Source organism: Pundamilia nyererei, unplaced genomic scaffold (assembly GCF_000239375.1).
Source record: "Pundamilia nyererei isolate P.nyererei 1_Seehausen unplaced genomic scaffold, PunNye1.0 scaffold00045, whole genome shotgun sequence".
In the NCBI taxonomy this organism is placed as follows: Eukaryota; Metazoa; Chordata; class Actinopteri; order Cichliformes; family Cichlidae; genus Pundamilia; species Pundamilia nyererei.
Window position 1 is genome coordinate 555,014 of NW_005187446.1, and position 21,431 is coordinate 576,444.

At 41.8% G+C, this 21,431-nt stretch overlaps 1 protein-coding gene across 1 annotated transcript in view; it reads right to left on the reverse strand.

The window, feature by feature from the left end:
* Positions 1–872: 872 nt before the first annotated feature.
* LOC102206464 (nectin-2) overlaps positions 873–21,431 on the reverse strand; it is an 85,203-nt gene continuing 64,644 nt past the window's right edge. Inside the window, exons 7-10 of the mRNA XM_005731845.2 lie at positions 4,037–4,169; positions 3,793–3,859; positions 3,585–3,656; positions 873–2,398 (exon numbers count right to left, since the gene is read on the reverse strand). Coding sequence (XP_005731902.1) covers positions 2,180–2,398; positions 3,585–3,656; positions 3,793–3,859; positions 4,037–4,169 — 491 coding nt within the window. The 3' untranslated portion in view covers positions 873–2,179. The remainder of the gene's footprint in view (positions 2,399–3,584; positions 3,657–3,792; positions 3,860–4,036; positions 4,170–21,431) is intronic.

Consider the following 21,431-nt stretch of genomic DNA (forward strand, 5'->3'; position numbering starts at 1 on the left):
CTTGAGCTTTCACTGCTTCTGCAGAGTGAGCTGACCTTGACGTTAAGTTTTGAATGGCCCTCTGAAAAAGAATATATTATGTCGGGAGTAATCCCATTACACACCGAGTACTTCCTAGAATCACCATGTACCTGTGTGATCAGAATTTCAGGCAGGGAACAGATTGCAGAGTCATGGTGAGCTGCTAGTCAGGCCTCACCTTCATCTGCAGCACCTCATGCTAATCTGCAGCAGACCCGCTCAGTCAGGACACTGCTGCACACCGTGCCAATTAATACAGATAAGCTGCAAGACACAAGTAGTTTATACATATGAGTCAGTGGTGCACGAAAGTGATGCATGTAATCCTTATAGTCAGTTGGAACACATATTTGGCCCCTTTTGGTGTAGTCACAGTGCTGCAAGTGAACCATGCGGATCCAAAAACGATGCTCTTAGGTAACAGTGCACGTAGAGTTTAAATACAGGATTGGAGGGAATACAGCTGGAGATAGAAAGAGATGAGTCAGACAAGAGGGGGGGAAAGCACAGAGTGTGCCTAACACCGTATCAGGTGAGCTAGAGCTTGCTGCAGTCCTTAAATGGAAATCTGCTGGTATTGCAGCTTCAGTTTGCCCCACACTCCACCCATCATTCACTCGTAAATGCTACAAAGTGACAGTATTCAATCAAAGCTGAAGCACTCCCCAGTACAATATCTGTATTATTTGGATTACACATTAGTAGGTGGGAATCAAGACTCCCTCTGCTGTGCTAAACACTTTTTTTTTTTTGGGATTTTCAGTCCACACTGCTCCCATCTGGTGAAATGGAGGAATAACAACTGAGGGCAATAGAATGAATTGTTTGCAATGAAGACCAACACCACAAAGTCAAATTTATGTTTTTTAATAAGATCAGAGTTTACCGTTTACTTTATTAAATGGAAAAACAGTCAGAATGACTGAGATAATACAATGCAAAAAGGAGTAAAACAGATTTAAGCCAACTTTATTTCAGAAAGTACTTCAATTTTAACAAAAGTCGATTAAATAAAATAAACCCCTGGTTGGCACCAACACAAAGAGACATATTCTGACTAAGCACAATTGACCTTTTTAACCCTTGAGCCTGATAATGGACGGCGATATGAGAATACAAACAGGCTCTTTGCAAACCTCTGTTTCAACTTCATTATTTAATCCTCCACTAGAGAGATAAACAATGTAGACTTCATAGACATAATCCAGATTTGCCCTCAACCAAATTCAGCATGCTAGTTTATATTATGATGCTACGACTAATAAAAATAGGTACAAAATGCATTTTTGCTTCTTCATTTTTTAGTAAGAAATATCCCTCATATTGCACTGCCAGTGCTGAGAAAAGCTATGGTTTAAATATTGAGGGATAGATCCACTTTAAAAAAAAAAAAAGAAAGAAAAGAAAGGATCACTCTCAGTTTGATTCCAAAAGAGATGAATGACATTACATTTGCAAAAGAAAGGCAAAATCCAGATGCACAAAAAATAAGAAAGAAAAAAGTCGGTAAAAAGAAAATATTTAAATCAAAACAAAGTGCTGCAGCAGCAGTAAACCCCCACTGACTGCAGTTTAAAACCTAATGTCGTCACGGTCTGCTGGTGTCTTCTAAGCACCACCTGATTAACTGCTGCTAATTGCTTCTCCGCGGGGCGCCTGTTTTATTGAGACTGAAACCAACAACGTGAGACATAAGACTAAACAGAGGTATCGCGTAAAAACCCACATACTGTGCTTCTTTTAACCATGCCGCCTCAGTAAAATATGTATGACAGCAATGCAAACAGATTCAGTATCAACATCTGCTCCTTTCAACAGTGTTCATGAGCTGAATATGAAAAAACAACAACAGCGTTTGGTTTATGTACAGTTTAAGAATAAAAATCTCATTACATTCCTGCAGCTGTGCTCTACAGCTGTGTGCACTGGCGACAGTTTGTGTCTTGCTGGCTCAAGTTGATGGACGTTTGCAACCAGCAACACAAGGCTGGATGTGATTGCGTCACAATAAAGACTACCTGTAACCTGAAAATTCACAATTAAAGCATCAAATGTTCACATTCCCACGTACCTACAGAAATATGAATTCATTCATTCAATCATTCCCATACGCTCATATTTACACACATTAGCAACTTTCTGTGGCTTTTGACAGCCCTCACACAAACATGCCAGACGACACGAAGCTTTCACCACGGCTGATGTTGGGGACGGGGTGGTAGTCCTGGCGGTCAACGTCTACGTGCAGATAAGGAGGAAGGACCTCATTATTCCCTGGATCATCCCAGCCAGAGGGGGCACCAGACACGTAATGCATTCTGTTGTTTAAACCACCGTTGTCATAATCGTCATCCTCATCTTGGTAGGCATCCAGGTCCTGCCAACAATAAGGAAAGATAAGCATATCATACAACTACGAATTACGAGAGTTTACCGAGTATGTATTTGTATTAGTGAAATAGGAGGTGGTTTCTATCATCACCTTCTAAAAAAGATGAAACATTAAGTTAGACTCAGATAGCATCATCAATGAGATTTCTTTCAGTTCTTTCAGATAATAAATACTTTTCAGAAAACCAGACTATCACCAGCAACGATAAAAAATAACAGGTTTTTATGGCATTGATCAAAACCAGCATAGCAAGTGTTTCACCTTTAGTCTTCTAGTTAATAATAACTGGGGACCAAAAGCTTATCACAAGTATCAGAGGCATATACAGGATTTTAGGGTGGCACAGGAGGAAGCAAAAACAAAGCAGGGGTAGGAGGGGTGGGGTGGGGAGCCCAGGAAGTCAGAATATTTAAACAGAAATAAAATCAGTGAATTAAACAGGCTGCTCATGTGCAGCCCTGTGAACTATTACAGATTAATTATCGGAGCTGCACAAGAATCTAAATCTAATCTTGTGCCAGATAACTGTTTTACAAAGGGGAAAATAACCAAAATATATTGGAAATATTGAAAATAAACATACTAATTTTGTGAAAAAACATTTTTCAGAATTATAAAAATGATCATTTTAAAATATCATTATTGATTTATTAATATTTATATCATTTTTGTTATCTGTTGATGATTTTAACCACTTAGCTATAATAATGCAGTTAATCTGCACAATAACATCACTAAGGGGATTGTACCTTACACTATTTATTTGAAAGTGCAATAATTGCAATAAGTTTTACAAATAAAAAATACAATTGCTGTTTGATTGTTGTAAAGTACAATGTGCATGCAATGACTGAGTACACTAAATACATTGAACATATTTTTCTTGGGACATCTCAGGCTGTTTATCATCTGCTTTTCAAATGCAGTGGTTTTACTGCATCCGTGTTAAAGAATGTATGCATTCCTTTTACTGCTCCTGAGATCAAACTGGGATTTATGTGGCCAATTATCTAAAATGGTCCTGAACATTTGTTTTGGTTTGTTTTTTTTACCAAAACAAAAACAGATGCTGAAAAAAGAGAGTACTCTGAGGAGATTCTGTTTTGATAGGATCTCGAAAAATATGCATTTAAGTGTCATTTTCACATATGTACTCAGCATGCAGCCTTACCGTGACTGGTTCTTGACTCTGGGTGGAGTGGAAGTCGTTTTGGACCACTGGGGCATTGCTTGAGTTCAGCAGCTGTCGACACACAATTAAACAATCATTATACAGCACGAGAACAAAACTGTTAGTTGTGATATGTGCCAAGTGACCTGACAGATGTCAGGATAGTGATACTTTTGTCCTTCCAAGGACTTTTCAATTAGCGACTCACCATGTTAGCAGAGTTGGTGGAATTAAATGTCTTATTTGGGGGAGGGGGCTTGTACTTTGGTGGACGACTGCACAAAAACACACAATTCACACATTTAATGACTCACAAAAGCATGAGACACGCTGCATGGCATTTCATCTAATGGAATCATTTGCAAATAACAACAAAAAAAAGAGAGCAAACACTCATTGAAATCAGCAACAGTGAACTGAAGTGAAACTCAGTCACTCACAGAGATACTTACTCTCCAAGTACTTTGGCTTTGCGTTTGCGGTAGAGGGCAATGACAGTTCCAATGATGGCTATGAGTATAATGACCCCTATGATGGCTCCAATGATGATCCCTGTAGTAGGCCCCCTCTCTGGAAGACGGGTCTCTGGAAAAATATTATTAATATGTCAAATACGATTAGACCAGACTACAGATGGCATGAACGCCCTCTTTCTCTCAATAATGCCGCCTTCTAACAGTTGCACCAGAGATTGATCACCCCCAAATCAAATTTGCACATTTTCCCAGTAGACTATATTCCTATTTATCCATCTAGCATCTTTTTGTTTTTGCTAATTGCCCACTTGTGTGTGCAAAAAACCCCCAAAAACATTTCTATTCTTAAAGAAATAAAATAAAATAAAACCACCTTGTTATGGGGTCCACAAATTGCTCCTAGTGAAATTCAGCAGCAGTGTCTCTTTCCAGAAATCAGCAGCATTTACTTAAAGAATCTTTTTGTGGTCTTTTTTATGCACAAACTATTTTCTACCTCTAGTCTACATCCAGTAATCAAAAGAAGTGTGCAGCTAACTAGCATTATAGCCCAGTTGAAGGGGGGCAGACAGCATCAGTGTTTACATCTTGTCACGCTGTGTTGAACACGAACCTCTCCTAATGACTAGATGAGTGCTTTATCCTGCACAGTGATGAGGTTAAGGGGGTTTGATACAATAAAAATAGTTCCTGCGTGAAACTGCAGGTCATGAGTTGTATAGAGAGACACGGCAGCTGAGTTTTTCCAAATTTGAGTACTGCAAGGTGAGTGCTATTTATTTCCATTATATTTAAGAGAAGGCAGACATTTTTATCGCTGATATTTTCCAGACTGTCCAAAATAATATAGATGGGTTTGATATTTGGGCTCACTGCCCCTTTAAATAGCTTGTAAACAGAACAAGACAGGTAAAGAATTTTACAAGAGAAAAACGAGGAGTAAATCTCTGGCTTTGTGTTAGATTAGCACTCCATGATTTTTGAATGACTATTAAGTCAATGAAAGCAACTTGATAGCTTAACATAGCACAAACACACACACACACAAATACACCCCACCACCTCACAAAAAAGTATTGGAATAGTAAAGCCAGTCAAGTTGATCATTCTGGAGCTGAGAAAACCAGTAATTCAAGGAAAAACAACAAGTAATGGCAGAAAAACACTCCACTCAGTCCATAACATTGTTAACGACCTGCAGCGAGCAGGGATGGAAATATCACAATCTGCTGTGTGAAGGAGATTCTGAGAACAGCAGTGCAAAACACTCATCAAGATTAAAGAAAGTGGAAACTGGAATTTGTAAAGAAGGTACAGAGATGAGTTACAATAATTCTGCAACAAAGCTTCTATGGACCGATGAGACGGAGATTAACCTCTACCAAAGCGATGGAAAGGTCAAAGGGATCTGCTCATACATACAAGCTCATCTGAGAAGCATGGTGGAAGTTGAACCATGGCTTGGGCTCGCTTCGATTATGGCCGTTCACCCACCATGTTGAGCTTTACCATTTCTTTATTTGTTTTCCGTTTAGAAGTGGTTAATGTTCCTAGATTATTTTAATCGTACTTTGTGCTGTTCTTACAGTTAATACCGAGTTTATGTTCCTCTCTGCTTCCTCACTGCGACCCGTATATTTATATATAGTCCCTATTTACTTATTTCCCCATTTTATTTTGGTAGCCTTGTAGTTGTATTTTCCCCAGTAAATTTCCGCTGTATGTGATGTGATGGTTAATTTACCTCGTGTGTGTTTATAACCTATTCCTCTCTGTAGCCTTTTGTCTCGTCACCTGTTTCTTTTACCTTTTTTTCTGTGGTCCTTGGTTTCCAATAGTTCCCTGTAGCCTAGCATTATGATTTCTGTAGTTTCCTTAGTTTCCAGTGTTTCCTGTTGATTCAGATTGCCTTCAATAAAGAGTTGGTTTCATAAAATCCCTGCATACCCACGAGTCTCCATCTGGGATCTTTTTCCACCACCATTAAATGCAACAGCCTCCGGAAGAGGCTCAATCATTTGTATTGATGATGGTAGCAGCAGAATAAATGTAAAAGTTTACATTTGTCATTTTGTCTGTCAGTTTACAGAGAAATGCATCCAAATGAATCAGGAGAAACTTTATTTTGCAGCAAGACAGTGATCCAAAACATGCTGCCGCCTCAACTCAAAACTTCATTAGGGTTAACAAATTAAAGGTTTAAGACAAGACAAGTCAATCACCAGATCTTAAAACCAACCGAATACATATTTCACCCCCTGAAGGGAAGAATAAAGGGAGAAATACTGCAAAACAGACAACTACTGCACTACTGAAAGATCCCCTTGAAAGGCATAATCAGTGTCTGTGGGTCGTAGACTTGATGGACAGATTAATTGGTCTTGCTCTTGTCATACTTTTGGAGGGTGCTATGGCTACACTCTCATAGAAAACAAACAAACAAACAAACAAATCAACCAATCAAAACCTGTGGCTCTCATATTTTATTTTGAGATTGCTATTACTACAACAACAACAACAAAAAAAATTATGACCCACAGTTAACTTTCAATTTTCAAAATGTTGTGAAATATCAAAACAATTGTCTCAGCACAACATGCGTTTATGCTAAAGTAACAAAGCACATGAGCAGCCATAGAAATCATGATAGGAGCAAAGGAGAAAGATCTAAACCTACCCAAACCTCAGCCACCATAAAACTATTATTTAAGCTTCTAGACTAGAAGCTGCCTACTGCAGGAGCATGCATACAAATATGGAAAAATGGAGGTTAAGGGGTGTTTTAGATTAAAATGAAAGAGAACAAGTCGTTCAAACTAAAAAAGAAAAAACAACAATTGTCATTATACTTGTGTTGTTCTGTTTCTGGGATGGTAACCTCCTGGTGTTCTCACTTGCTGTCTGGCAGCTGCTCAGAGCCAATAAATAGATGTGAGAAGAAGGCATTGGCTACGAAGCAGCTAAGAGCGGCGGGAATAGTAAAGTCAGTGACCCTGTAATTTATTCAAGGCTGAAAACAAGCGTCAAAGACTCAACATTGATTAGATGAAGCGTTTTTAAAACCTCTATAGCAGCTTGATTGTTATAATATGCATGTACACTGATGGGTTAGTCTGGGTGTTGGATATATGTGTGAGTGTTGTATGATGTGTGTTTGTGGGATGGGAGTAGGGCCAGGGGGTTGTTGAGCTGCGTGCGGATGCTTCATCATATCACGCTATTTGTATCTAGTACCTTGGATATGATTTGTATTTCAGATTTAGCATCGTGTCTACCTGCCTGGAGACTTGGAGACTTGCAGATGGAAATTAGCTGGTAGCTAAATCCGGCACAATGCATCCCTTCTCCTCTGAGATTAATGTTTTTGTGCATGGTCCCTGACAAATAAATAAACTTTTTTTTAAAAAAAAGGCCAGAAATATTTTTGTGCAACGATCTGTGCGCTCCCCCCACTCTAATATTTCTCCTCCTATTTGTTTTCAACGAGTCCCACCTCTCAGTTTGGGAACAACTGACTTAACAACATTACCATTAATTAGAACTCGTGTACTACAAGGCTGTAAGTAAGATAAATGAAGTTATTTCACATTGTCAACCCGATCACTAAGAGTGGCTTTATAATTAAAAAAAAAAGAGAGACTGAGAGACTAATCAGTGAAGAAGAGTTTAGAGATGCGTGTGTGTCTGTGTCTAGATGTAACACTGTAAAGTACAGACGGGGTCTTGATTAGAGTGTCGAGTCACATGGCTGATTAAGTCGAACCAGCGGAGTCGTGCAGAGGTTCCTCTAATGAACCATGACCACGCTGAGCATGAACCACGAGGTGCGCACACGCAGCGCGTGTTTACTGAAGGTGCAGCCCAGCTCATTATCCCTCGCATTCCCAGGGGATTATGCTAATGAGGAGGTGGTAAAGGGCAAAGAGGATCTGAAGCTCATTTGATGAGAACAAACTCTAGTCTTAATAATTGGAAGGGTCATGATTGAACGTTGTTAGCCCTCTAATTACGATTCACTTCTAACAATAGTCTACTTTGAATACCTCGTCAAATAATTCCTCATTCTTTCACGCGTACAAATGTGACCTGATAATCATGTCTCGTCCTGTTATTCATTACACAGCTGAGCTTATCATCTGAAAAATCACTGACCCCACACGTTCTTTGGGTTTCCTCCCTCTTAATACTCTTTAATTGTGGTGAACATTTAATAGGCTGTCATTTATTAAAAGAAATAAATCAGCGCGCCATCGACACAGTTTGCAGTCCTGCTTTTGGCGCGTCTTTCTCTTTTAAACGGATAGCATAGTTTACAGTGTCAAATTAAATATGAGCGCTGGACCTGCAGTATCCAAAGCACAGCAAGTGCAGCAAGCCCTTTAAAGATGAAACAAACGGGTTCTAACGAAATAATAAATACAATCAGTTAATTATGTTGTTTGGATTTATTCTGCTGGGTACAAAGTTTTCTATTGTTTGTAATTACTTCTGGAGCAAAGACTCCTACTCCTCACATCTTGGGAGCAAAACCAACATGTGGTGGCCTCAATGCATCTAAAGTAGTTGTTCTCCTTCTGGAGGGGACAAACTTCCACGGTGCTCACACATGAAGAGGGAAACGTGTTTCATTCCCTACAAGCATTAAGAAGTCTATTCATCCCTGTACCTTAAAATGCACTGAAAAGAAATATTTCAATTTTTGTATTTATTACTCAAATTCACACACACACACAAAAAAAGGGTTCTTCTGTAATACAGAGAAAAGAACAATGAGCTACTATGCTGGAGAGACAATTTAGGACAGGCTGCGGGAAATTAAACCTAATTATTCATGCAATACTCGGAATCTTAAAAGTGTCCTAAGCTTGTAAAACATACTTTTGCTTTAGCTCAGCCATATAACAGATTTTATACCAGTAAAATTAACAATGCTAAATAATTACTTCAATTTTTTTTTCATTTTATGAGGGCTGAACAAAGGAGAAAGGGAACATTGTACTGTGACACTTTCAAAGTCAGTGGGAATATTTCTCATTTAATGGGAAAGGAGAAATGATTTGCGCAGAACAATAAAAAGACGAGGGAGCCTTGATGAAATCTCAGACAACACAGATGGGGACTGGATGTGGCATACTGGCAGGCATTCAGGTCTTACCGGGGTTCAGCTGCTGCAGCTGACATCTTTGCAGGAAACATCTCAGCTAATTGCATAAAAATCACCTCGACGCAGTGCATTCAGACTGCCACATGGTGGTGCTGTGTCTCTGTAACACCAAAGCACAGACTCTCATCGAATCATTTAAAACCTGAAACCTGCCTCGTCTTCCCAGTATTTTGTGTTAGTCCTTCCTCATTCCACTGCCGTATCTGGTTTTCTTTGTCACACCTCCCTCCACATTTTTGGTTGCTGGGATATTTTTTTCCTCCGCTCCTTCAAACCTCTATAGAACCGCCTCTTTCTGCTTTGCCTTGCGTTATCTCACAGGCGTCATTATCCCACCAATGCCATTTTTACTCAGCAGGTTTCAGGTAGGAGCCTGTTCCTTCCTTTCAGATAACCTTAGATGGAGGCGAAAAAGCTGCAGGAAAAGGCCAATTGTAAGGATTGAGGTGCAGTGTTTGTGTGTGAATGAGTTGACTTGAGAGCGTGCCCTCTGTGTTGGCCCTGGACACCATCCATGTCTTGCGCTAATGAAATATTGCAGACAGAGACAGCGAGAACGCCAGAGAGAGTGTGTGTGTGCACATATACACCGTACTTCTGCTGGCCCTGTTTAAATCTGTGCAGTTCTTCGCCAAGGACATCCAACCAGACAAGCTATTACCCACACAAATAGGGCGCACGCCCATGCACACAAAACTGTACCGACACAAGGCATTGTTTTAAGAAACAGTTGACATCCTGTGTTGCATTCTTGTCACTCAGGATGATGTATTTACACTGAGACGCTGGTCTGCCATTTGCCCTTTGGCCCCCCTCGCTTTTCTTTCCAAACAAACATCACACACGTACACAGAAACACATCAACATACATATTTTAAAATAAAATTAGACACAAAAACCCAGCGCGCACAAAATATGATCAAATTAATTTGAGTGGAGAGGAGCCCCGAGGTAGAGAAGAGCTCATCCAACAACCCATGTGGTGTTTTTTTGTTGTTTGTTTTGTTGAGCGAGATGCAAACTCAGTTAAAGGTCAGCTCCATTCCTGTGAGCGGATCAATTCAGGGACCATCCAGTCGTATAGACATCTATCCCTTTCCTATATGTGAGCCCTCCATTGCTCACAGATGCCTGCCTGGCCAGCCACTCAACCATAGACCACCACTCTCCCACTGGGCACACGGGAGGAGGGGGAGGAGTAGGAGTGACGGAAGAGGAGATGTGGCTGGATGGTTCGCTGGAGCTGCCTGAAATTACTGCAGACCTACTTCAGCAAGTTGAAAATACCACCAGAATCTCTTGAGCTTTAGGATGCATGGATGAGTCCCAGCTGCAGCTCTGCAGCTAGTGGCTAGATTTGATTTTTTTTTCCAGCTCCACCTTTGTTCTTTTCTCATTTCCGTTTTAAAATGCTTTGGAGTGTGTGCGACAAAAAATTCGGGAGGCAGATGAGCTCTCCTTAAAAACTTAGTCCAAGTGAGTCACTGTCTGGAAAGCTGAAATGTGGAGCGAGTCGTCAGCAAAAGAGGATTCAGTGAGAGATGAGTCAAGGAGAGATGGCGGAGTCCAAAAAGTGGAGTATGGGAGAATGACAGTGAGAAGGTGAGGAGAGGGGAATAAAAAGGAAAAGAGAAAGAGGGAGCAGGAAGAGCCAAGTGAGATGAGGGCTGTGATTAAGAGGCTGGCTTCAGATAAGTACAGAGGGATTTCCCGACTGCTGCCTGCAACTGGCTGATCACACACAGAGGGGATAAAGGGGAGAGCAGGAAGACAAAGATCTCACATCCCTCTCTTTTCCACTCAATCCCTTGTTCTCTTCCTGTGTGTTTACGCCTCTCCCTGAAGGGATTAAGGTTAACATGCTGGCCTATCCTCCACTTCCCCACACAGGCTGGGCTTTTGTTGCATTTATCTGTGCCTCCTCTCCTTCCATCCATCCTTCACTCCCATCATCCCCCCTTTCCTGTCATCCTGCTCCATTGGCGGCGCAATTTGGGATTCGCTCGTCTGGCCCTGTATTACGACAGCACAAATCTGCAGCGTCTCCCTCTGCATCTCTTATCTCCTGTGCCTAACGAGTAGAGATAAGCCTGTTTTTATTACCCTCCCTGACCTGTTCAGAGAATCGGTGCAACACAGGCACACCAAACACACACCTACACAAGTTTTACTTCACTGAGTGCCTGCTAACCAACCTTGAAATCCTTCATATCCACTGAAGAAAAGATTTAGATAAAAATACAGTTGGTTTTGGCTTAACAGATTTGTCACTAGAAAAACAATCCTAGTGTAGCTAATGATCAGATTCATTCCTAATGGGTTGGCTTGCCTTTAAAAAGAAAACAAGAAACAAAAAAGAGACAGTTGACCAAAATATCCAAAGCCCGAGGCTGCCTGTTGGCTCAGCTTGACGTAGCCTTGGCCATGTGGCAGTAATGCTGCGGGATTGTCCCGCTTGTGAATTTTTACTGTGCATCATCTTCCCCCCGCTTTTACCCTCTCCAATATTTCAAGTCAAACAGCAGCATGCTTTTTTAGCAAAGTGAAAAAGGTCTATTTAATTATATAAATTCTCAGCGTTTGATCACCGCGCCACCATTAATGCCTTTGAAGGAGAAAACATTTGATTTAGAATTCTCTTTTCTGCAAGTTCGCCTTTGTTGTTTTTAAGATGTCAGTGGAAACTTACGTTTCAGGAAAAAGCTTGCCCTTAATGCAAAGTTTCAGCGTAATGAGACAAACGGGTATCGGCTGAAATTCGACCCTTTTGAACTCAGATGAGACACAGGGCTATAGTCCCAGCAGGCACAGAAAAACACAAGGCTACCACGGTCAGAGCAGAGAGCCTGGAGATGAGATTAGGATGGAATGAATGGATGGCCTCTGAAAGAGATTAAGATAAAGAACAGTGCATGTAATCTCATTGCTCACTAAGAGAAAAGTGAAATCCTACCCTTTAGATTCTGGGGTAACTTGGTAAAACACACGCCCTATCCATCTACCGGGCGTTCATTCAGCCTGATCTGTGTATACACTTGGTAATACAGTAACCTAACGATCAGGTGCACAGATAACTGCAGAATTGAGGGAGATGAAGACAAGAAGAGGAGGAGGAGGGGCAGGAGCAGAATGAGGCAAAGAGGTGAAACAACAAAGGTGGAGAATAAAGTACAGCTAGTGGCTATGCTAAAAGGGCACATGCATGAGCTGCAGGCCTGAACACACACACAAGCGCGCACACCCACTTAGACCTGCACACACGCACTTAAATTATTCACAATCAATGCAAGTGCTACAGTGTTGAGTGTTGCAGCTACCTCTGACATGAATTTTCCAGCAGTTGAAGACCTACTACACCCACCACCACAATCACCATCACTGTCATTTGCTATTCACTGCACTCATGATGCCATTACAACTCATTTCAACACAAAACAAATCACATCAAATTGATTGTGCTTGTTCGGACAACACAACCAGCCGAATGGCTCAGGGAGGACAGACTTTACTGATTTGACTGAAGGAAACGCTGACTGAATTTTATGTGTGTGTGTGTCTATGTGTGTGTGCGTGCACGTCTGCGATGCTGTTGCCAGGGGTTTTTGGATTGGGCAAATCAGTAATGCTGGTCATTTCTAATCTCCCGTGATTCCCAGAGCTCAAACTTGCGCATTTAGACTGTCTGAGGATTAAATTCACGTCACTGACGTACATTAAGTGTACACATTGTGTTTGTGTGTATGTGTAAGCGTCTTCTAAGTGTGCCTGTGCATTTTGACATTTTAAAAAGCTGTGTCGTGGTTAATGTGATAACTCTGCATGGTGTGTGTGTGTGTGTGTGTGTGTGTGTGTGTGTGTGTGTGAGTGAGAGAGAGATGCTCTCCCTCTCTGGGGACACAGTGTGTTCCCTGCCACAGTGCATCAAAGCACACTCGGTTGCCTTGGGAGAAGGCATCTCCATCTCTTCTTTCTGTCGCTCCCTCTCTCTCCACCCCGCTCGCTTTCTTCCCGCGCCTCAATCATTCCCTCTGCCTCTCCTTCCTTGCTTCTCTTCCTGACAAGGTCGCCGCTCTACTCTTGCCATCTCCCCGTCAATATTTACAGTCCACTTTGCGCTGGCACCGAGGTGGTCGACTCCAGCCAGCAGAGAAAGCAGGGCTGCATTAGCCAAATGTTGCTGTCCACTCAGAACATGAATGATATGTTGTACTACAAACACACCGTTTCTCCCGCACACACACACGCGCTCTCTCTCTCTCTCTCGCTCATACACATATACACACAGAAAAGGTGGGAGGTAAAAGGTAGAGCTGGAAACAGCAAGCAGATACTTAACAGAAGAGTAACAAGTGCTCTAAAAGCACAGGTCAGTTTGCCATTACGTCGATTGGAGCACATAATTTTGTAGATTTTAGCACTCTCAAAAATCCAACACATTAAAGCAATTATGATACATTACACTGCTGTCTCAAAAACAAAGTGGCCCTATTAAAATTCTACATGTTGGATATTTAACATACCATTAGTTTTAGCGCTTGCACTTTCATTAGAAGTTTTGCAGCGCAATTATAATGATATCATGATATCTGCTGTAACTCAGATTACATCTCAGCATTTACATTCTGCATCACTTCAGAAGAGGAAAAAAAGATACATTTATACAACAAAAAGGAACACAAGTGACCACAATCACTAAACTGGCCTTCTGATATTCACTTTAAAGGAACGGTTTAATCAGTTTTTGCTTTCTGGCTGATGTTAAGACGAGTAGATCAATACCACTGTCATGTCTGCGTGTTACTTGTAGAGCTGGGTAGCGATTAGCATAAAGACCGGAGGAAGCATGAAATCATCTCCGTCTGAAGGTTAAAAAAAGAATCTGATTACACCTCTGAAGACTTACTAATTACTATGAACAGCGCTAGGTGACACAAAAGAAAAATGGTACAAAAGTACTTTTAGAAACAGTCAGGGGCTTTTCTTTTTTTTTTTGATAGTAAACCATAGTGATACCTGACACTTTAATGAGCGATCAGGAGCATCGGATGCAGAGGGGAAAGCAGCTACTCATATACATCCACATACATATCTGCCTATGAGACCACAACAATGGTGAGTTTATGTGAACTGAGGCCAATCTTTACCCTTGTCCAGTGGCAACACTGTGACAACACTTTTGAGCAATAAAGGGGTGGTGTACACACACCTGTATGCCCACTTTAAAAAGATAACTAAGAAAACAAATACCATTAAAACAAGACATCCAATTTTAATTTAAAAACCGGGGACAACAGATGCAAATTAGTCTGGAAGGCTGCGCCTAATTTATATTTATTCTTCGTTAACAAATAAACACAGTCGCCTACACATACTGACCGACACTTCTGTTCAATACCCGATGATGAGACTTCGAGAAATGCTTCAGCGTTGCATGAAAAATCTAAACAAACTAACATTTGTAGCGACTGGCACAGCTTGAGCATGTTATAAGTCCTACCGGTTTTGCTAGTAGGAGGACTGTTCAGGTTATTTCTCCCCTTTCTACGCTAAGCTAAGCACATCACATCACATCCTGTCCCTGCAGCTCCAGGCTTGGCACAGATTCTTGAAATCTGTTTGATCCTGATGTTTAATTTGCAGCAAGGAAGCAAATAAACATATTTGACCAAAAAAAAAAAAAAAAGTCCAAATATTCCTGAAAGTGAGACAATCTAAATAAACAGCTGCAGGTTTCCTGCATTTTTATTAAATGTGACACACAAAAATGTGCGTTTCCTGAATGTGAACGCAACCAGGATATTAACTACCTCTTACATTACATAATATTATATATTACAAAGAGAAGGGGACATAAGCATCAGCTGTGATAGAAACAGACGCCTGGAAGGGAACCCATCAAGCCTGAGAATATACTGTAACTTACAGTAAATGTTGCAATCTGAGAATATCCAGCCACCTAGTTTGCCTCACGATGCCTTTAGGCTTCCCATCCATCTTCCTGGCCTGCTTTTTCTGCTCTCCACCCTCCAAACCCCACTCTCACTTCCTCCACCAGTGTCACCGTGGCCTTGAGGCCAGGCAGTCAGAAGCAGCTGGTATGTTTACCTGCCCTCGTAACCACTGCTAACCTCTGGCTAGAAGGGACTCTCACCTCATTACCCACCCCACTCAGCCACACATAAAACCTCAAACTATCCTCTTAGATTTCTCCCCTGCAGCCAGGATGCTTCACTGTAATAGCCTCTGTGTACTGCAATCCATTCAGCAGCCCGCTGTGCAAAAGTGGAACATATAACAAGGGGGAATGTAACGTCGAGGACTTGGCTACTGCTCCTTTCCCTCCATCTCTCTCTAAAGTATTGGAAGAGTCAGTTCGTTCAATTCTCTCAACTCTCGCTGACTCACAAGCGAGTGCGCTTCATGTCGCCCTCCTACCAAGTTCCTCACACAGACTCCCAGAAAGGAAACAATGCTCAGAGAAGAAGAGACAGAGATGGAGAAGGAGGGAGGAGAGTGTAGAACATATAGGAAAAAACACAGAGCTCTGAGAGAATAGAAGATTCAATCTGGAGGGTGGAGAAGCAGTTGCTGAGAACGTGTAGGAGGAAAAAGAAAATATGCGTGGAACAAGAAAAGTTCCAAACGTTCTCCTCTTTTCAGCTTGATAACATAGAAAAGTAATGATCCCTTTGCAGAATTTGTTGTATTTTTTTTTTCTTTTGGGCTGGAATAATGATTTCCTTTCGAGTGTTGTTTACAGTGTTTGTACCTGGTGTATTGTTGACCGCAAAATAGGTAGGCTAAAAGAGCCTCGCGCACAGTCCTGAGAGTGCCATAGCAGTAATAGGCTCCATCTCTCCCTCAAACGGCCTCTCATCAGCTCCTGATTAATGACACACAGAGCCATAATGGTTCTGCGTGCTCTCCACATTCATTCACTTTCCTCTTCATCCAGCGCCCCTGGAGAGAAACCACAACAATGCGAGGTGTCGAGACACACAAAAACAGCGCTCTCGACGAACCCGAATTCAAATGCTCATTAAGAAAGACGTTTCCCCACTTTGCCATTCAGTTATGCATTGCCACTGGGAGCCAGTGGACACAGAAACAATAGAACACAGAAGAGATGGAAGGTGGAGAAGAAAACATTCACAGTTCAATTTGGCAATAAAGAATGGTTTCATTAGTGTTTAAATGTGGTTGATTGGCTGTTTGGCATAGAGTGCTACTGATTCATGCATGGTAAAAAGGACGCAACAAATATTCTGGCACAAAGCCTACGTGCGCACACACGCTCACTCGGTGCATCCATGCACTTCCAAGAAAGTCTAAGCTTCTGTGTAAATCCGTGAAAATAAACTGTGACTGGAAACCAGAAATGTGTACCTCCTTTGATTTCTGCCACTGCAGGGAGAATCCTCAAAGGTCATCATCGCTGTGTCTAGTGTTTAGAGCTCAGTCAATAGTAAGTCGCACAGCAGCACAGCTGTAATTCACTGCCCTGCATCTTTTAACATGCAAATACAAATAAACGTAGGCAAGCATGCTGGGAGGCACACGTGTCAAAGCTCTGTATGAGGGGGGGGGAAAAAAAGACAAACAAGTGCCAACAGCCAACATCTAAATTGATGCACTCTCTAATGCATGAGCAGAGATCAAAACATTTACATTACAGACACGCTTTAACCCTCACATGTCATGGATGAAAGATACAAACGGCTCTACATACATCAAACAACATTACACCAAGTAGCCACTATTAAAAAACATAAAAAACAAAAACAAAAAAACCCTCGCAGCATCGGTAATGAATAAATCATTCTCATCTGCCACGCACTGAACACACAGAAGACTATGATGCTGAGCTCATCGTTCCAAATCCAGAATGGTTGCAGGCACAGGTTAGTTACTGGAAATGCTCTTTTGTCTGAATATTCATACGCGTGTAAAACTCCCCCATCGCAGAATGTCGCCTGTTAAGATGCTCCTGCTCCCCCCCCCCCCCCTTCTCTGTGGGGGTGTCTGTTGATCCGCGTGTTTGTGTGTTTCACATCAGCAGAATTTATGTTCGCTGTTTGAGCACGCGTGGGGGTAATCAATAGTGTTTCAGTGAAGGACACTTAGGAGCAGATTGGAGCCCAAATTCAAGCTAGCATGAAAGACAACATGACAGAAACACTTGCTGCTCGACCTGAAGAGGCTCAGTGTGACATCAGCTCTGGCTGTCAAGACACACACACACAGATTTCACACACACATTTAGACATGCTTGTAAACTCTTAAGAGTGTCTTCAAATACAGTTAAAACATTTACACAGGGCCACATCAAAGAAGCCAAACTAATGAGTTATTGACCGCTGAGCCTGCACACACACATACTACTGCATGCACTCTGCAAATGCACCTACTCCATGCAGAACAGACGTGACCAGCGTCCTTTTCAATACTAGGAAGGGTGTGCTATAATGGGAGCACGTGCGAGCCTGCCGGTGTGTGCGTGGTTGCGTGTGCAGGGCTGACTGTGTGTACACAAGTCATTATTAGAGGTTTAGTGTGTGCTCACCAGTCAGTCAGGCTCCAGTCAGAGGAGTCAGCTTAAGGGCTCATAGCAGCTCCCTGAGGAGACACTAAATACCATCAGCCGTTTAAATCCATCCATGACCATTTTAAATATGCAGCACACACTCGCTCCATTTTTAATAAGGGCTCGGAGCAAGAAAGGAGGAGGAAAAAAAAAAAAAAAGAAAGGCGAGAGCAAAGACAGAGACGGACAGAGACAGAGAGAAAGAGGGGGGCAGACTCGGGGAGCAGCGAGAGGGAGGAAGATGAGGGAAGAGGAGGAGAGTGGAGTCTGTTGCATTGATTTCTTGGCAGTTTGGCACCGGCCCTTATTCGCCTGGAAAAGCCACAGATGTGTCAGAGCCAGTTAGGCACGCAACAAGAGAGGGGGGACGCGTACACACCCAACACAGTCACATGCGTGTACGCACACAGCACATGTGCAAACGACGAACACACAAACACTCACAAATGAAATGCTCGTAAATAGAGAGAAGAGACAGTGTGTTCTCCGAGTGTCTGTGAGTGTGCGTGGATTACAAAAGCACCTGTGTGAAATGAGGGAGTGAGAGCCAGGGATGATGCAAGGGGTTTTGATGCTTTTCTGAGGAAAACCAGGCATTTCTCTCTGAAGGCAGAGTCAAAAATAGATATCTTTACACACACCTAGATGGGCAGTAAATTTCTCCTTAATCCCTGGCTTAACTTAGCTCAAAAATGTGTCTGCCCTGCTTAGCTTTCAAAGCACACCTGACTGTGTGCGGGTGTATGCACAGCGCAGCGGAACAGCAGGGGAAAGTCGGATGTACATTTTGATCTGAAGGCGGATGAGACATTAGGATCAAAGTCGGGGACTGGGGAGAATCAACTGATCTTAGCTGTGAATCCACGAGCAATCTCCAGACAGACTACCTGATTAGCTAGGCATTTGAGGCCCATATCTAGCAAGAAAAGTGGAGGGAATACCAATAACAAACTCCCAAGTCTGGTCCTGTGTGTACAGTCGCAAGGAAAAGTTTGGGAGCTTTTCGAATTACCAGAGATTCTGCATTCACTAGTGGGAAAATGTGGTCATCTATATAACTATTTTAGACAAACACAGCTTGACTAAACCATGAGATATATATATAGTCATGAAAAGTACAACACAGTGAGAAATGATTTACTGTGCAAGCTGAAAAACTGAGCCTCTTTTGCAGAACGTCTGCAAAAAGCGACTTTGAGTTAGGAATTATAATTAAGGAGATTGAAAGTGTGGGTTACAGAGGTGCTATAAATAATGGCACACAAAGACAAAGTCTGCCCTTCTGAACAAAGATTCGTTGTTTGTTACCTTTGTTCCACTCATACCTTTTAGAGGGCCTCAGAAAAACAGCCTATGTAGATGTTTGTCCTTTTGTAGATTAAGGACTGTTGCTATTGAACAAGAAAGGTAAGAAGAAGCCACCACTTACAGCAGAATCTACAGAAATCCTTACATTTTCCTCAAATCTGTGTTCAAGTTTCCTTTATGAAACTTCCGTGTGGTCCTCAACATTTCAGGAAAGATGTACTGTCGACAAAACTTCAGCTTTTTTGGGGGAAAAAAATGCCCCCTGTGCCATGTGTGAAGCAGAAAAGGCACTACAGACTTGAATCTTAGTGATGCATGGTGGAGGGAGCATTGTGGTTCAGTGCTGCCTCAGGGCAGCCCTGAAACTGCAGAAAGTGACCCAAAGCACACAAGTAAATCCACAAACAATAGCAAAAAAAAGTTTGGGATGCTCAAGTCAACAAAACTGCCCTTAACACATCTGCGAAGCGGTGCATGACCTGCAGAGGGCAGGTCACTCAAGACAGCCTATAATATTGATGTACATTTCTTGTAGCTGCTTACAAGATGGAGGCTGTTGCCGTTTAAAAAAAGAAGAAGAAAAAAGGTCTGCAAAAGATGAGTCTCCAAGTTACAAAATTATTCAAGGGATTGTTGCTTTTTCCAGTAAGTTCTGTTCTTTAAGTGTGACTTGGCTCTCATTCAGACTGAATTTCATCACTAACGAGTGCAAAAATCCAGATTATTTCAAAAGGCTCAAAAAATTCTTCTGGCAACTTTAAAATCACATTAATCAATGTCAAGTTCAGAGAATTGATTATTATTGCAATCATCTTTTACAACTGAACTCAGAAGACACTGAAACACAGACGTTAGCTCTATTAACCCTTTCTAGCCCAAAGCCTTTTAATTTTTCTCATCTCCATTTTCGTTGTACTAGAGTAATTAAAGAGGGATAAAACAATGCGTCCACTGCCCTGATATTACTAAAGCTGTTATTCCTGAACATTATACCTAAATGGCCAGTGTGGTTATCTAAGGTATATACTCTCCCTGGTCACTTCACAAGTAGACCTTGTGAGTATTAAGGTTTCATCAACCTTCGTCTTCAGAGCTGTTGTAATTCTTCGTGGCACAGATTCAACAAGGTGTTGCAAACATTCCTCAGGGATTTTGATCCAAACTGACATGGCAGCATCATACGGTTCCTGCGGATTTCTCAGCGGCACATCCATGATCAGATCATTCCACCACATTCCAGACGTGCTCTACTGGACTGAGATCTAGAAACTGTGGAGGTCATTTGAGTACTTGATACAACTTCACCGATATGCTTAAGAAACCAATTAAGATGATTTGAATTTTGTGATATAGTGAGTTTTCCTGCTGGAGGCAGCCATTAGAAGATGAGTACACTGGTCATATACAGGGATGGACATAATCAGGGACAAAGCTGTGGTCTTTAAATGATGCTCAGTTGGTGCATCGGGGCCCAGAGAGTGCCAAGAAAATATGCTCTGCACCATTACACCGCCAGCAGCAGCCTGAACTGCTGATACAAGTTAGACTGAATCTATGCTTTCATGTTTACGATCCTGGAAGTCCAGTTCTGATGAATCTATGCGAGCTGTAGCCACAGTTTCCTCTTCTTAGCCGACACTGTAGGCCGGGGTAGTCTTCCACTGCAGTAGCCCATCTGCTTCAAGCTTCAGCATGTTGTGCATTGAGAGACTTGCAACAAGTGGTTATTTGAGCTACTGTTTTTCTTCGCATCAGCTTGAAGCAGTCTGGCTGTTCTCCTCTGACCTTTGGCATCAATAAGGCGTTTTTGCCGAGAGAACGGCTACACACAGAATATTTTCTATTTTTTGGACTATTCCCTGTAAAGTCAAGAGATGGTTGTGTGGGAAAAGTTTCAAAAATGCTCAGACCCGGTCGTTTGGCACCAGCCATGCTAAATTCAGAATCGCCTTTGTTCCCCATTCTGACGCTCAATTTGAAGTTCAGCAGGTTGACTTGAATGCATCTTCATGCCTGAATGCTTTGAGTTGTTGACGTGTGATTGGCTGTAATGAACAATAGTTGAGTGTACCAGTGAAAAACAGGAAGTGTTCATCAGTGAATCCTAACTATGAACAGGTAACTAGTTTGTTAAAGTTTAAAATAGTAATTCGAATATTTGGTCCTAATGGACTAATAAGGAACCCTCTGAGCTTAGACTAGACTTTATTGTTTTTAACCCTTAAACACCTACTATGTCATATTTGATACAAGTTTTTGAGACCTCTACATAATCAGTGTTTTTCTTTCCGACAAATCTAAAAAAAATAAAAAAA